We start from the raw sequence: 15,664 nt of genomic DNA, 5'->3' as shown, positions 1-15,664 counted from the left end.
TTTTTTTTCCGGAAATATTTGATATTCACAATAATTCACATCATTAACTATTTACATGATAATGTAGCCAAGTAGGTACCTAACTATTGCTTTGATACCTACCTATCGTCGAAAACCGGTATCGCCCTTCAAGCTTTGAGTTTTACAAAAGTTCCCCTCACAAAATTGGCCGACCTTTCCGTTAGTTCCTATAAAAATATTCAACCTATTGCTATCTTATTGGGGTACTCAGGGTCACCCTTCATAAAGATCTCCTTTGTCAATCAACCTTCACCCATTTTATATACAATAACCGGCGCCCGAGTAGAAATCGAGAGGTGAGTAATACGATTTATCTAAATCGTTGAGCTGTTCCAGTGCCTGGATACTACATGGACATTAAAATCAGTTTTATTTAGCAAATAAAGAGAAATTCTGCTGAATAAATAAGCACAAAGTTCAATTTTGTAATGTAAAAAAAAACAGCTAGAAACATATTGCTTTTATTTTGTAGAACTAAATTGAAAACAGGTGTTTAATTATTTATTTATCCTAAAAACACATTTATTACTTTCTTTATAGGAGTAAACGATTACGCAGTTAAAATCATTTCGAAACGAAAAATCTAAAAATGACATTATTTAACCCCTGTATTCCACGGTCACGAATTCGGCTGGTCATACTGACTCGTACATACTGGCATCTCTTTTGCACTTGTGAATAAATGTATCTGCTATTCTGTTGTCACTGAGCGCCTATATTTAAAACGTCAGTCGTGAAACAGTAGCTTTTATCTCACAATTTACGATCGGAGCAGCGTGAAATATAACAAGAGTTTTGAATTAAATTTTAACCAAAAACCATGGCTTTCAAAGCTGATTTAAAGCAATTATTAAAGCCATATTACTGGTTTAATATTCTATTAAGTATGTCTTACGTTACGTGCAAGAGAACTAGTTACATTTGTAATTTTTTGTTCCCCGATGCAGACTGTGAGTTAGACAGTAGAGAAACGGAAATCCTATTTTTCTTAATTATAGTCGTAATGTTGAGGACTAGGAAGGCGGGAAGTGTGACTATGGTCAATTATTTGTCGTCTTCATTCGTATATACGAAGATTGCGAACCTAATACTGTGGTTCTACGCTGATATAAGGTAAATACTTGTTTATATGCTATAAGGTTCTAATTGAGTGTCAATACCATAGTGCAGGGTGATAAATACTCTTTTTAGTATGATACTGGTGACAGAGACTAATGCAGAACAAAAACAATAAAGAATACACTTTTTAATTTTAAATTTGGAATCAATTAAAATGGCTTGTTTTATTTAAAGCTTTATTTACTGTGATATCCTGTACCACTCTAATCGAGAGCTTTTTAAGCTTATGAATAAGTGTCAGATAACCTGTCTGATAAATAAAGTCAGACAGCAAATGTGTAAAACCAACTAGTAAAATTCTAACTAGCTCAGCCTAGCCTTTCTTCCAACTAAGTTGGCGTCGGCTTCCACTCTCCCTGGAAACATCTGAATACCAGTATTTAGCATAGAGTGACTGTCTATCGCACCTCCACAGCCCAATATCCCCAAAATTTTAACCCAAGATGCCTTGATAAGAACCAAAAACCATCTGAAAAGCATTATTTTTCATTCCTGGAACAACAAAATTCAATCAAAATTCCACACAGCACAAATATTTGTATGATGAACACAAGTACCTGTTCTGAGCTTGGTTAATAATGTATCTATATAAATATGTATGTATTTACAAGTATATTTTATTATTTATCTGGTTACAGTACAAGGTCTGCAAAAATAATCTCATCAACAGAAATCTCTAAAAAGCAAATCTCATAACATTTCAGATATGGTCTTCCATATGGTGCAGTGGTCATTCTATCAGCTCTCCTCCTCCCTGAGCCTACGTACATGGGTCCGGAGCACGTGACATACTTCCGCGGCCCCCAAGTCTTGGAGGAAGAGCTGAAACACCATAAGAACAACACATACTTTATCTGTTTGTACGCTGCCTGGCACCCTGCGTGTGTGAACTTTGCGCCGGTGTTTGCTGAGCTATCTGCGAGCTATAGTTTGGATAATTTGAAGTTTGGAAAACTTGATGTTGGGAGGTGAGTACAAAAGTGCAATTTTTTATATCAAAAATGCGAAAGTAACTCACTCTGTCTCTTCTTCATATCTAAATCATTGCACTAATTTGGATGATATTCTGTACAAAGATAGTTTGGACGGGAGAAATCATAGGATAGTTTTTATTCTTGATATCACTTCTTGTGATAAGAAACTCAACAATAATATAGACATCTTTAATGTTTTTAAAAGATAAATAGGAGTGTTAATAATTTTAATAACAATAACAAGACTTTTAAGGTTATTTTCATTTAGCTCAAAATAAAATTATCTTTCGTTTTTGTTCATCTGATTGCCCCATGTAAAAGAACCTTGAACTGTTACAAGTTATAAACTTTCGCATTGCATATGTATTATATAAAACAATACGGAAATTAACACAGACACACATTCTTCCTTGGAATGCATGACTTAGAGTCACTGATTAAATCAACCTGCGACCACGGCGAGTGCAACCTGCGCCGAAACGTCAGGCATGCCAAGGTAGAACGCGTAATCTCATTAATTCTCGTATTCTATATAATATACCTTGAACCATATATTAATTTAACTATTGAATTAAATCAGCTGAGGATATATATCCAACAAGAAACATACTGTTATTGTATATTTGTGATCCACAAACATACATTTAAATCGTTTGGTCAAGCTAGTATCGCCGTCGGTCCTGCGCCTGAGCTGACTGAGCTCTCTCTGGTCGTGTTGGTTATCCGCCCGGGTTGTGAGAGTGATGTAATAGAGAGTGTACACTGTATCGTGCACACACTTGGATCAACTATTAAGACATTATAATTATAAAATCAATTCTTTTTTCCCCAGGTACCCAGATTCAGCAAGCAAGTACCGCGTGCAAGACGGCCCCACTAGCCGTCAGCTACCCACCATCATACTGTTCAGCGACGGTGTGGAGAAGATGCGCAGACCACACCCTGACAACACCGGGAAACTGCAGAAGTAAGTACTCTCTTTTCTTTCTTATTTTTTACTAGCTGACCCGCGCAACTTCGTTTGCGTGTATCCCGCTACTTCGACAAATACAGTCAACGCACCAACACATATTGGATACTAATTTTCAATTCACAATAACTTCTCTTTCCCTTAACCGCGTTTAAAATATTAAAATGTTTTTTGGTTTCTGTGACTCTTCTTTGATCGCCCCCCCTATCAGTTTTTGGAAAAAATATTTAAGTAATGTACAGATTTTTTTTTGTCTTATATGTATAGATCAAAGTCGTATTACCTACTTTTTAATATTATTTATTTTTTATGTACAGTTTTTTTTATATTTTTTGTTTTTTTTTTTTATGTACTTACCTACTTTTGTTACATACATCTAACTATTATTTTCTTGTTTACTTTTTAAATTATTTACATTCTACATTTTATTACTTTTACTTATTTTTTATTTACATTTATTTTTAGAAGATTAACTTACGCTATTTATAGGGACGCTGCCCCCGCCGCCGCGGCCGGCCCGTACCGTGCCGCAATACTAATATCGTGATATCTCCTAAACTATATGTCTAAATAACACACTGTAAACTGCAAAAATAATCTAAATTAAATGCTCGTGATGATGAACTTACTTATTTTGATAAGGATATATGTATTATTGGTTATATCACCAGTTAAACATCACCCAACGAATTAAATGTTTTTTTAATACAGAAAAGTAGTTTTTGTGACTTAAATAAAAAAGCTGGATATATGTCATCGCGGACTTTTTTGTAGAACTAATAAAGACCAATGTTTTTGCTATACATTGTTCTTACTTGTATCCAACGGTATAAGCGGCGCACGCACAAATGCAATCTTCAATTAGATTTTTTTTCTGACTTCTTGGACATAAATCGCTATAACTCAGCTAGTATAGTTTCAATGTATTTCAATTATATATAAAAACCTGTCGGAGAAAATACTCTTTCTATTAGTGAAAACCGCATCAAAATCCGTTGCGTAGTTTTAAAGTTTTATGCATACGAAGGGACTACAGACAAAATGGGCGACTTTGTTTTATACTATGTAGTGATAACAACTCCCAGATTAAGAAGTGCTCTGGTATCTCGGGGACTTTATTTATTGATTGGCCGACTCGCGCTGCTTCGCTTTCGTCACAATTTCGCAAAAGAGAGAATAGATGCTCCTATTGGTAGTCACGTGATGTTATCCTATAGCCTACCTTAAGCTATCCAACAGTAAAAGATTTGTTCAATTCGCACCAGCAGTTCCTGAGATTAGCGCGTTCAAACAAGAAGTATAGATTCATTTAACCCATGTAATCCCAGTACCGGGCAAGAGTCTACTCCCACTTTGGTGACTATTGTTTACTGAGTGTGGGATAGGGCGTGGATAGGATGGGAACTATTTAGGCCGTTATATACATATTATGCTTTTAAGGACTAAACCATTTTATAGATTTTGATGATATTTATCATAGAGATAGGTGAGCATTCACCATGATTACTTTTTTTGTACAAGACTCCTAAAACATCTTATTTAAATAATACAATAATTTACTCTTTCTTTGAAAGATCCTGAAAAAACTGAAATATTTCTATATTTTATGACAAAAAACTACTTTCTTTAAAAGTAAACTAATTTTAAAACTAAAAAATAGTATTACTCTCAGTGTTGCCTTTCGCAATTAAATAAAAAACAATACGGAAATGACCCTACGAAAAAGTGGTGCGAAATACTCGTAACCGGCGGTCCTGTATGACAAGATGTATGTGTATGAAGCATAGGAAGTTTGTAAGAACCTTACCAAGTTAGGTTCTCCTACCCCTGTAGGAAGAAGGCATGATTTTATGAGTAGGTATAACCCCTTTTTATTTTATTTTATCGTATACTTAGTGGTCAACATAGTGTCAATGTTGTTCAAGCCCGAAGACCTTTGACATGACTTAACTACTGGTGTACTAGTAGTAGTTTGTAGTTAGTAGCCGTAGGCAATAACTGAGGCCGACGTTTAACGTGCCCTCTGAAGCACGGAGACGCTCAGTTCAAATACCACTATTCAGTCACCCATATATAGAATTACTTGGCTAAGAGTTGGGTAACCCATAGATCGTTTACCAACCAGTGAGCGCCACTGGCTATGAGTGCCTCAATGTACATTCCTTAAACATATTAATGAATCGATAATAAGCAATTTTACACTTTTTCAGGTTCCTATTCTCTAGTGACAACGTGAAAGCAGCGTTTGACCTCGACGGTATCTACCAAGAATGTAAAGAGAAGCTCTCTGCTGCTAAGAGTATTAAGAAGACCGAGTAGACCGCAGTAGACCGAGTAGACCAAGTAGACCTAACCTAAAAATTGCAATAAAAACAATTAAATCGCTATATTAATAAAGCATTTACACTTTTTCTTTACTTTTAGTTTAAAACAAGCATTTTTTTCACAACTGCGCAAATATATTAATATTTATTTAATAAGATTCTATATGAAAAGTAGCTCATGCTCTGTCCCCAGTGTCCAATTTATCACCTTGCTAAATATTATCAAGATCTATTCAGCCATTTTAATGCAAAATAAGGACGAATAAATAAAATGAAATCCTATTTCCTACTAATATTATTAATGCGAAAGTTTGTGAGGATGGATGTATGTCTCTTTCACACAATTTTTTTTAACGGATTTTGATGATAATTTGGTATACAGATAGTTATAACCTGTAACAAAGGATATGTTTTACCCCGGGAAACCTTTTCTCGCAGACGATGTCGCGAGCAGAAACTAGTTTTACTAAAATTAAGTTAATTGTTGTTAGGTGTTGCCATAAGTTCGTGTCGTCCCTTGGTTGCCATACCAAAAAATGTAATTTAAGTTAAATTAGGTTTTTAGTACAAAACGATCTGATTTTTGTAGTTTCAAAGCTTTTGCATGTTATTGTTTTGTAATTTATTTATTGAAATAAAATGAAGATATATACACAAATGGGTAATTTAATTTATAATTTACCTTAAAAAATATAGATCAATCCATCTCGTTGATCTCAGGAATCGAATTTGGGACTCCATGATTCGCTTTCACATAATTACCTCGCCGCTTTTTAATTAATTGCATGTTCTCGGGTTCTTTTCCACGGCCGAGTAGACTACTGGTTTAGACAAGCTCGTCCCGTTGGTGGCGAAATGCGGGCTTATTTTATACACCTCAGCCTACATCATCATGTTCATGATGTATAATAGAATACGGGAATTAACGCGAATACGCATTTTACCTTAAAATGCCTAACGTTTCGGCGCAGGTCAGTCAGCCTGCCTGAGTTTAAAAGTTATGATGTTATAATAAAACAACAATAATATACTAAAATGCTTTATTTAAAGTATTGACTAGAATTGTATTTTTACATATTTATATAAAACTGGGTACATAATAATTGTATGCATTGATCTATTTAATATATTTAATTGTTCCTACATATTTAAAGTTGCGTGTATTATAAACAGTTACTGAACACAATTATAAAAATAAATATCCCACTGCTGGGCAAGGATCTCATCCCAGAATGAAGGAGGGGTTAGGCCCTGAGTCCACCACGCTGACCAATTGCAGGTTGGGGACTTTGCATACCTTCAAGGACTCTTAGACATATAAGGTTGCATCACGATGTTTTCCTTCGTCATTATAACAAGTGATAATAAATTCTGATACACACATAACTTGGAAAAGTCATTGGTGTGTTGCCTCGGGTTTGAGGCGACCCTTGCCCAGCAGTGGGACAGTAACGGTTATATTTATAACAGAGACACAAATATACAGATCATTAGATTTCAACAATAATATTTACAATTATTAACTATCTTATATTAAAAGTCGTAACTAACAAAATAAATAAAACTTTACATATGATCTGTCTCCTGTCTCCGTCTTGCAAACTGTTTCATATTTATTTATTACATTACCTAAAGTCTAGTAAGTGTCGCAGTCTGCAGTCGTGGTCTCCTGCCTCTATCGTGGCGCGAACCAAACAACAGTCATAATATTATAATGTAAAGGTTCTCTATCGCGATTAAGACCCGTTACATTATAATATTATGTGTACAAGTCGCGACAGTTTAAAATCTTTAATCAAACAACAGTCGTTAAGTCATGTCAAACCTCTCCGAGCTCAAACAACTTTTACACTAGGAGGTCCATATAAAATTCACTTTCACTAAACAGTTCCAGTCACAAATCCATATGTGTGTTGTACTCCATCCCGAGGATGAACACGGCATGTCTGAGCTGGCTCAGCAGCCTCAGTATCACCTAGAGCACGAACATCTCGAAGATCATGTCTAAGATGTTCAGTAACTTGAGGAACCGAGGCTTCGGTTCTTCGTCCACTCTGCGAGGTGCTGGCCGCTCTTTTGTGCGCTTGTCCAGTTCTGTAAAAAGATAAAGAAACTGTTATTCTAGTCCATACTAATATCATTAATGTGAAAGAAACTCTGCCTGTCTGTCTGTTACTCAATCACGCCAAACTACTGAACCAATTTGCATGAAATTTGGTATGGAGATATTTTGATACCTGAGAAAGGAAATAGGCTACTTTTTACCCCGGGAAAGTGACGCATTTCCATGGGAAAATTCAGGTGGCGGACGAAGTCGCGGGTAAAAGCCAGTAATCAATATATTATTTTTGGATATTGATTGTGGAGTAGTTTAAGTTGACCTCCCATGCCTGCGATCGAGGGTTCGTACCTCGGCAACACACCTATGACTTTTCCAAGAGATTTGTGTATTTAGCAATAATTATCACAAGTTCTAACGGTGAAAGAAAACATCTTTATGTAATCGCTCATGTCTGAGAGTTCTTTAGAACAGTTCTTGAAGATATGCAAAGTCCGCAAACTGCACTTGGCCAGTATGGTGGACTAAAGGCAAGGTTTCCCAATACGAGAACAGGCTCTTGCCCAGCAGTGGGATTGTGAGAAGCATAACGTTTTTCTGCTTTGTAGATTTTGTCTGTAATTCTCAGTGTGCTTGACCTAAATGGTTTCGTCTAAAGCATTAAGTTAAGTATAAAGGTATTGTATTCTTACTGCTACTAGGTTTCTCGCCAACGCGGTGTGCCCTCTCAATAGCCGCCAGTTGCTCCTCACTGATCACTGTCGACGTGTCCAGGAACACTTGGATGCTGTACTCCGAGAGTGAGTGGGACCAGTGACCGAACACACCAATACCTGGGGGTTTTAAATAAGAGTCAGTTTGTAAATGCTTGAATGGTCAAGCTTGAGATGAGTTATATTTTATAACTATTGACCATTGTTTAGTTAGTTGTGGAGCTTGTGACTACATAAGAACAGCCGCTCGGTTGTTTAGTAGCTTAAGCTACGCTTGTCGAGGTTGTTTAGTAGATGGGTGACCATGTTCTACATGCTGAAACCCTCTAGCATGTTGGACCCGGCAATCAATTTCAAAGATCTTTGACAGTTGTTACCAGTAGTAAGAAGCTTGAAAGTCTGACCAGTCATATAGATGGGCATTGTGTTATAACTCAGGTAAATGTGTTGTGGAGGTCCTATAGGCAGTCACTCCATGTTCAACTGCATCCAGTGAGACTGGGAGCCAACTTCAATATAGTCAGAAGTAAGACTAGACTGATGATGTTGAATATCTTTTAGTTGCAAAGTGTTGCTTGACTGTCTTAGTGGTCTGATGTCTCTTGTTTGTTACCTCAGAAAGGTAAAGTCCTGTAAGGAAATCCTAATTTTTGTTTTCAATAGTAGCATTATAACTAATGAAATCTGGTTGTATTTCTCACTCTACACCACATGGTATAACAGAAGTGTCAACAAAAAAAGTCTTCTATAACGTATTTTTACAATTTTAATTCATATCAATGTCATTAGTTCTGTCTATGTAAAGACAGTTCTTATACACTCACCAATAGGTCTGGGGAAGTCAGCAGGGATGTAGATCAAGTCTGGACCACAGGTAGCTGAGCTGAAGTTGTTCTTATCCACCTCATAGCTGGGCCTGAAACATTTTATTATTGATTGAAAGCTTACTTCTGTTCATTATATCCATAATATGTAAAATTTTTCCCATATTGGTAGACAGAGCAAAGAACATCACTTGGTATGGTCCTTACAAACTTCCCTTGCATCATTCACATACATACATGTTGTCATACAGAACCGCCGGTTATGAGTAGTAACTGACCTTTTTGCAAGATATCACTGATATGATCTGTGTATGCCTTTCTAGTACATCACACAAAAACCTCAAAACCTGCTTTCTTAAATAAAAAAACACATTAATTTCTTAAAACACTGGCAACAGATAATGTAAACACATACATACATGGATGGGTAACTAGGTTGCCAAATTACAGCATTATGAGTAAATGGCAACAGTCCAATTTATATAATTAAATAATTTTATAAGATATCACTATACTATTGCTTTTAAAACTGTTTTCGGCGCATAATTATCAATAAAGAAGGTAAATAAACGCAAATTAACACACCTATAACAGGTAAATCCAGTCGCTGACACGAAAACCAAATTACAACCGGAAAAAATATCGCCTTATAAAAACATGAAAAAAATAGATGAAAATAGTGTTTTAGGTTACAAACCTGACACTATCCGATACATAAAGGTCTGCGTCACCAGATAACGACGTTAATTCAACGAGAAGAGGTCCAGTATGTCCTAATTGCCAATAGGAAAAGTTGCCCGCGCCTACAGTACCGACCACCGTATCTAATAGCAGTTTATCCGTCTCTATTTGCACATATCCCGATAATAATGACGATAGCGTTGAAACGCAGATGATGCCTAACAAAACTAATATCACTTCTCGCCGCATTTCACCGGTTTATTAGTAAATATTAAGTTTTAATAATATTTTTACTACAAATTATAATTTGCAGTCGGAGACGTCAACTTGACGTTTGGTTTTCTGACAGTAATATTTTGATTGGAGGACGTTCATTCTGAAATTGTATTTGGTGTAGTGAGGTTTTGTAGCAGCTTAACGCGATTATTATAGCTATTAACACGAAATAATTATAATAAAGCGTTAGTGTAACGTTAAACGTGTATGGTATAAAAAGCTTTAATAGAGAACATTCGTTTAAAAGTTATTTTTCTAACTATGCATACAGTGGCGATATCAAAAGTTCAAATAACCACTCATTTTGCAGACGCTGCGTTTTTATTCGTTTTCTAACAATATTAAAACAATCTAAAAGACTAGCTAGAAGGGACAACAACTTTACTATCTCCCCTACATGCGTACAAATAAAATATTAGACCCATGAATTCACATGACCGTTTCTTTATAGGTATTTTTGCGAAAGTATACTTGCTTATTTATCTAATTATAATATTAATAGATTGAGAGAGACCTATCTGTCAGTAAACAATCAATGTGATAAGGAAAAGTTTATCGGAGACAGTTAGGCGAGCCATAATTAAAACAGACTTTTGTTTTTTTGTCGTATGGTTAGTGGTCAACCTAGTGCCAAAGTTGTTCAAGCCACCCGAAGGCCTTTGACATGGCTTAACGATTGTTATCTTAAGATAACAACCGGGACCGACTTTTTACGTGCCCTCCGAAGCACGGAGACGCCCAGCTCAAATACCACTATGCGGTCACCCATCTATAGAATGACCGCGCCAACGGTTGCTTAACCCACAGATCGTTTACCGGCTGGTGAGGGCAACTGGCTATGAGCGCCTCAAAAACACTTTATCTTGTTAGTGGCTCGAAAGTAAACAAAGTGGGTGGCATTTCAGAATTTTCCAATAGTATACTATCACTGCTTAACCTCTTATCATGTTAGATAATACATTCGTATTTTTATTGAGCATAATACTTACCTATTGTCTTTATTTACAAACATGGCTGTACAAACACGGATTCGCGCGCAAACAATGTTATCATAACAACAGAAAGTTTCTAGACGATATGGTACCATATCTATACTACAGAATAATAAGTACTATAGTACCTATACTAACATTATAAAGCTGAAAGTGAAGCTGAGTTTGTTTGTTTGTTTGAACGCGCTAATCTCAGGAACTACTGGTCCGATTTGAAAAAATATTTCAGTGTTGGATAGTCCATTTATCGAGGAAGGCTTTAGGCTATATATCATCACGCTACGACCAATAGGAGCAAAGTACCAGTAAAAAATGTTACAAAAACGGGGAAAATGTTGACCTATTCTCTCTTATGTGACGCAAGCGAAGTTGCGCGAGTCAGTTAGTATTAAATAAATTTACACGTGTCATTGTATTTATTAAACCTTATTGCTTAATCCTTAAGAATTAAAATCGCATAAAAAGTATTTTTTGAAGGTAAATAAGTTGGTTTGTTTTTGATAAATTTTATATGTATTTCATTGTTACGATGTGTATTTAAATTGCTGTATCATAAAGTACTCTGAATAGAGTAATAAATTATTCTTCATTGAATAATAATGGTTTATTTATGAACATGCAGAATATAAATAAGATTTCCACACATATTTTCAGATCTACATATAAATTACTGCGTCAGCGGCGCGATCGGTAGTTTGACCGCTGATTATGAGACCTCGCGTTCGATTCCCGGGTCAAGCAAAGTGTTATTGCTCTTTTCTAATATATATTAGACTAGCTGACCCGCGTTACTTCGCTTGCGTCACATAAGAGAGAATGGTTCAAAATTTTCCCCGTTTTGGTAACATTTTTCACTGGTACACTGCTCCTGTTGGTAGTAGCGTGATGATATATAGCTTATAACCTTTCTCGATAAATGGACTATCTAACACTGAAAGAATTTTTCAAATCGGACCAGTAGTTCCTGAGATTAGCGCGTTCAAATAAACAAACGAACAAACAAACAAGCAATCAAACATACAAACTCTTCAGCTTTATAATATTAGTATAGATAGTATAGATTATTTTCTCAATAGTATTCCGGAGTTTGGTAACGTGCCCGGTAAATAACAATAGTCTTTTTCCATATAACATGGGACTAACATTGTTAATGGTGAAACGTAGACCGGGTGTATTTCATACACATCTGCCAACACCTTTGGGTATTATGCGCATAATGTTAATGTACGTACATCATTTTAACCGACTTCGAAGAAAGGTGGAGGTTCTCCATTCGTCGAATCTTTTTTTATGCTATCGGTTAAAGCCCTGATCTCTAGTTTAAATTACTATACCGATAAGAGATGTGTAAGAATCGTAAAATTGATATAAAAATATTAGTCAGTATTTCGTATCTTAGTTCGTAAAATAAGGTGTCGACAGGAAATGAGTGTACTAAGCTGTGGTTATCATCATTCAATAGATTATGGATATTATCTTAACTAAATAATAATTTTCTAGATGTGACGATTGTGATACGAAGGAAAAGTTGAAAAACAAAGTTTATTGTTCAAGATTACGCAATTTTATGATTTCTTTTCATATTATTAAAAACATTTAAAAAATTTCGGTCATGTCTTGTCAGGTGCGTAGTACTCGTAACCGGCGGTCCTGTATAACAACATGTATGTATGTGAATGAAGCAAGGGAAGTTTGTAAGGATCGTACCAAGTGACGTTCTTTACTCTCTGCCTACTACTATGGGAAGAAGACGTGATTTTATGTATGTTTTGTATGTATTTCTACAATTTAAAAAGTTTGTAAGTATCTCAAAATTAATTTCGGATCGATGTCGAATCACGTGTGTTGTGTGTTTCACACTTGCTACTATTTTGTCAGCTTGTTTTACCTCAAAGTAATTATAATCACGTCCTATTTTCAAATTATAAAGAAAAGTCGATAATTATCTTACTTTCCTGTGAAAGAGGGTTGATTTTTTTAGTAATAATTATCTCTATCTTTTTATCTCTATCTCAGCGGAAATAACAATGTTTGATACTAATGTAAAGTTATCAATGAAATTACTACCTTTTTCAGTATTCAAAGATAAAAAATAAGCTATTCGTGGAATAAAGATAATAAAAAGTATCTACGTACTTTTTTTCGTAGTAAAAAAGATAGTAAAATGCTTTATTGAAAGAAAACAATAAGGCAGACAGCGTGTCGCCTGTGCCTGAATCATGTAAATAATGTTACGATTTCAGGGCCATTGCGCGGTTTTCATCGATATTTTATTATTTACTTTTGTTATATTTAGTTGTATGTATATGGTTTAATTTTAATTTGATTCGTGGTTTTTACCATTAGTCATTAGATTTTTATTAATTTGCTCTTGGCTATGATAAAATCTCTGGCTATGAATAAGACTACTAATTACCATATTTGAGGTTCGACATATGAGTCGTGCAAAGTGCTTAGAAGCTTTTCTTTTTAATTATATTGAAGAATATTGCCAGAGTGTGGTAACGTGTCCTATATACCAGCCACGGGCTGGCCCCTATTACATACATACTGGGTATATACAGTCATATTCATGAGAAAAGCTGTAGTTTACTTAACCTCAAGGTAATACCAATCGTTCAATACGCGACTGAAACTATGAGCTAGCTAGTTATAGTCCGACAACTTAGTGGAAAGCCTTGGTAATTTGGCATGAACAATTTATCTAGATTATAATAATTTCCAAAATAAAGTATCTGTATCAAACAGGCCACAGTCAGCTCCATAAGCCTGCGGGTCACTGATAATCTAATACTGAATTTTGTATACCTTCTTCAGTCGCGAATATTGCAAACAAGACTCTCTAACTCTGTTGTTGGACTGTCTTCACCAAAATTGTATAATAAATCTATACACCAACAAGAGCCAGAAGCCTACGGCTAGTCCCTCAGCATTCCAATCCCGTCTTTTTATCAAAATAACTGTCTACAAGGGACCACTCTCCCACGCAACGCATCATACCTATCCCACTCACTCTCACAAGAAAGAAAGAGATGCAACACACACAAAATGGTGGATGAAAAAAAAATCAGCTGTTAACCCACATCCTTAGCAGGTTTTTACCACAGCTGATATTTATAAACATTTATTGGCATTTTGTAAAGACGTAAAAGCCTTTAGTTCATAAATAAAAATTGAACTCTAAGTTGCGCGGGAAAAAATCAAAATGGCGCGTCAAAAATGATAGTTTTATCATTTTGAGTATTTTAAAGTCATGTCAGCTGCTTTCCGGTAGGATACGTGTATAGGGAGTATACCTATGTTTATGTTTTGAAAAGGGACGATTGGAGCAGCCTAGGGCATAATATTTTGATATTTATATATGAAACGTTTTTTAAATCGATATATCCGCTTGTTTCGATTACAATTAGGGCTTATTATTGTTTACGGTAATGCCTTATATCCTGCATTAAAGAAACGGAGGAAGATTCACAGTCCTGCATCGTATTTAAATAAATTTCTTTGTGAACACAAAAAGTGAAAAGGAAAAACTGGATTTAAGGCCTAATCACACCCTCATTACAAGAGGAGTCAGCCCAGCTGCTCCCAGCTGCCCAGCAATAGGACATTATTGTGTTAAAATTTAAATTTTATTAGAAAGTCTACAAATGTCTAAAAGTTAAAAGTAGTGAAAATAATCCTTATTTACCTACATCTGTACTAATATTATAAAGCTGAAGAGTTTGTTTGTTTGTTTGTTTGAACGCGCTTATCTCAGGAACTACTGGACCGATTTGAAAAATTCTTCCTAGATAAAGTTTTAGATAGCCCATTTATCGAGGAAGGCTATAGGCTATATATCATCACGCTACGACCAATAGGAGCAGAGTATGAGTAAAAAATGTTACAAAAACGAGGAAAATTTTGACGCATTCTCTCTTAAGTTGCAAGCGAAGTTGCGCGGGTAAGCTAGTCAATTATATATTCCTTATAGATAATCTCTGAATTATGACTGGGTAACAATGATAAACATATTTTTCGGAAGGTCTTTGATAAATATATCAACAGGAAGTATAAACCCAGTCGCGAACAGAATCTAAATAACTAAACAAAAACAAAACAAATTTGTAAACAGTTATTTAAAAATAGCATTTAAAAAATCAAACTATTTAAATAGTTCTAACACAAATTGTCTTGTGAAAACAATAGATTTAATTATAAAAATAGATTAATATAGTTGAACTGAAACTTTATCAACATGTTTACAGCAGTACTGTATCTGAGAATATTATTGTTTAGATAAGAAACGAAATTAGGACACCAGTAAGAAGGTCGTAATATTTAACATCTTTTAACTAAAGAGCTTTAAAGATATTTCAGCCTCGTGTAAAGATTTCCCGGGGTAAAAAGTATCCTACGTGTTAATAAAGGTTATAAACTAGATATCTGTGTACCAAATGCCATTAAAATCCATTCAGTTATTTTGCCGTGATTGAGTTACATACATCTAAATATTTTCATTGAATAAATTATTAGGTACGTGTGTCTGACATGTTCTCGTAAATGGTGTTTTCTCCGCTCCTGTAGATGGTTGCGTTATGTTTATCTCATAAATGTGGCTATCATCCACAAAAAAACTGTTCAAATTTGACATAGAGTTTTGGAGATAAGCAGCATAAGACGGATTTTAACATTAATAACTTGCTGTTATCTATGCTAAGGGTTATCTTTT

General features: G+C 35.2%; 2 protein-coding genes across 3 annotated transcripts; one reads left to right on the top strand and one right to left on the bottom strand.

Moving 5' to 3' along the window:
• The first annotated feature begins 759 nt into the window (after positions 1-759).
• Positions 760-6,078, top strand: LOC142985281 (thioredoxin-related transmembrane protein 2 homolog). 2 transcript variants are annotated; one of them, XM_076133355.1, is made up of 4 exons: positions 760-1,134; positions 1,845-2,108; positions 2,947-3,081; positions 5,295-6,078. In XM_076133355.1, the coding sequence occupies exons 1-4, from the start codon at positions 842-844 to the stop codon at positions 5,401-5,403; spliced, it is 801 nt and encodes a 266-aa protein (XP_075989470.1). In that variant the 5' UTR covers positions 760-841; the 3' UTR covers positions 5,404-6,078. The 2 variants fall into 2 exon arrangements, with proteins under 2 accessions (XP_075989470.1, XP_075989471.1); XM_076133356.1 differs by lacking the exon at positions 5,295-6,078 and adding an exon at positions 3,574-5,246.
• A 355-nt stretch (positions 6,079-6,433) lies between these two features.
• On the bottom strand, positions 6,434-11,282 carry LOC142985288 (UPF0669 protein C6orf120 homolog). Its single transcript, XM_076133369.1, has 4 exons — positions 9,702-11,282; positions 9,005-9,096; positions 8,160-8,300; positions 6,434-7,502 (listed from the first exon to the last, which is right to left on the bottom strand). The coding sequence occupies exons 1-4, from the start codon at positions 9,932-9,934 to the stop codon at positions 7,384-7,386; spliced, it is 585 nt and encodes a 194-aa protein (XP_075989484.1). The 5' UTR covers positions 9,935-11,282; the 3' UTR covers positions 6,434-7,383.
• Positions 11,283-15,664: the final 4,382 nt, after the last annotated feature.

This window comes from Anticarsia gemmatalis, chromosome 29 (genome assembly GCF_050436995.1).
Source record: "Anticarsia gemmatalis isolate Benzon Research Colony breed Stoneville strain chromosome 29, ilAntGemm2 primary, whole genome shotgun sequence".
Lineage (NCBI taxonomy): Eukaryota > Metazoa > Arthropoda > Insecta > Lepidoptera > Erebidae > Anticarsia > Anticarsia gemmatalis.
The sequence above is the reverse complement of the archived record's forward strand: the minus strand, read 5'-3'. Positions and strand labels throughout refer to the sequence as shown.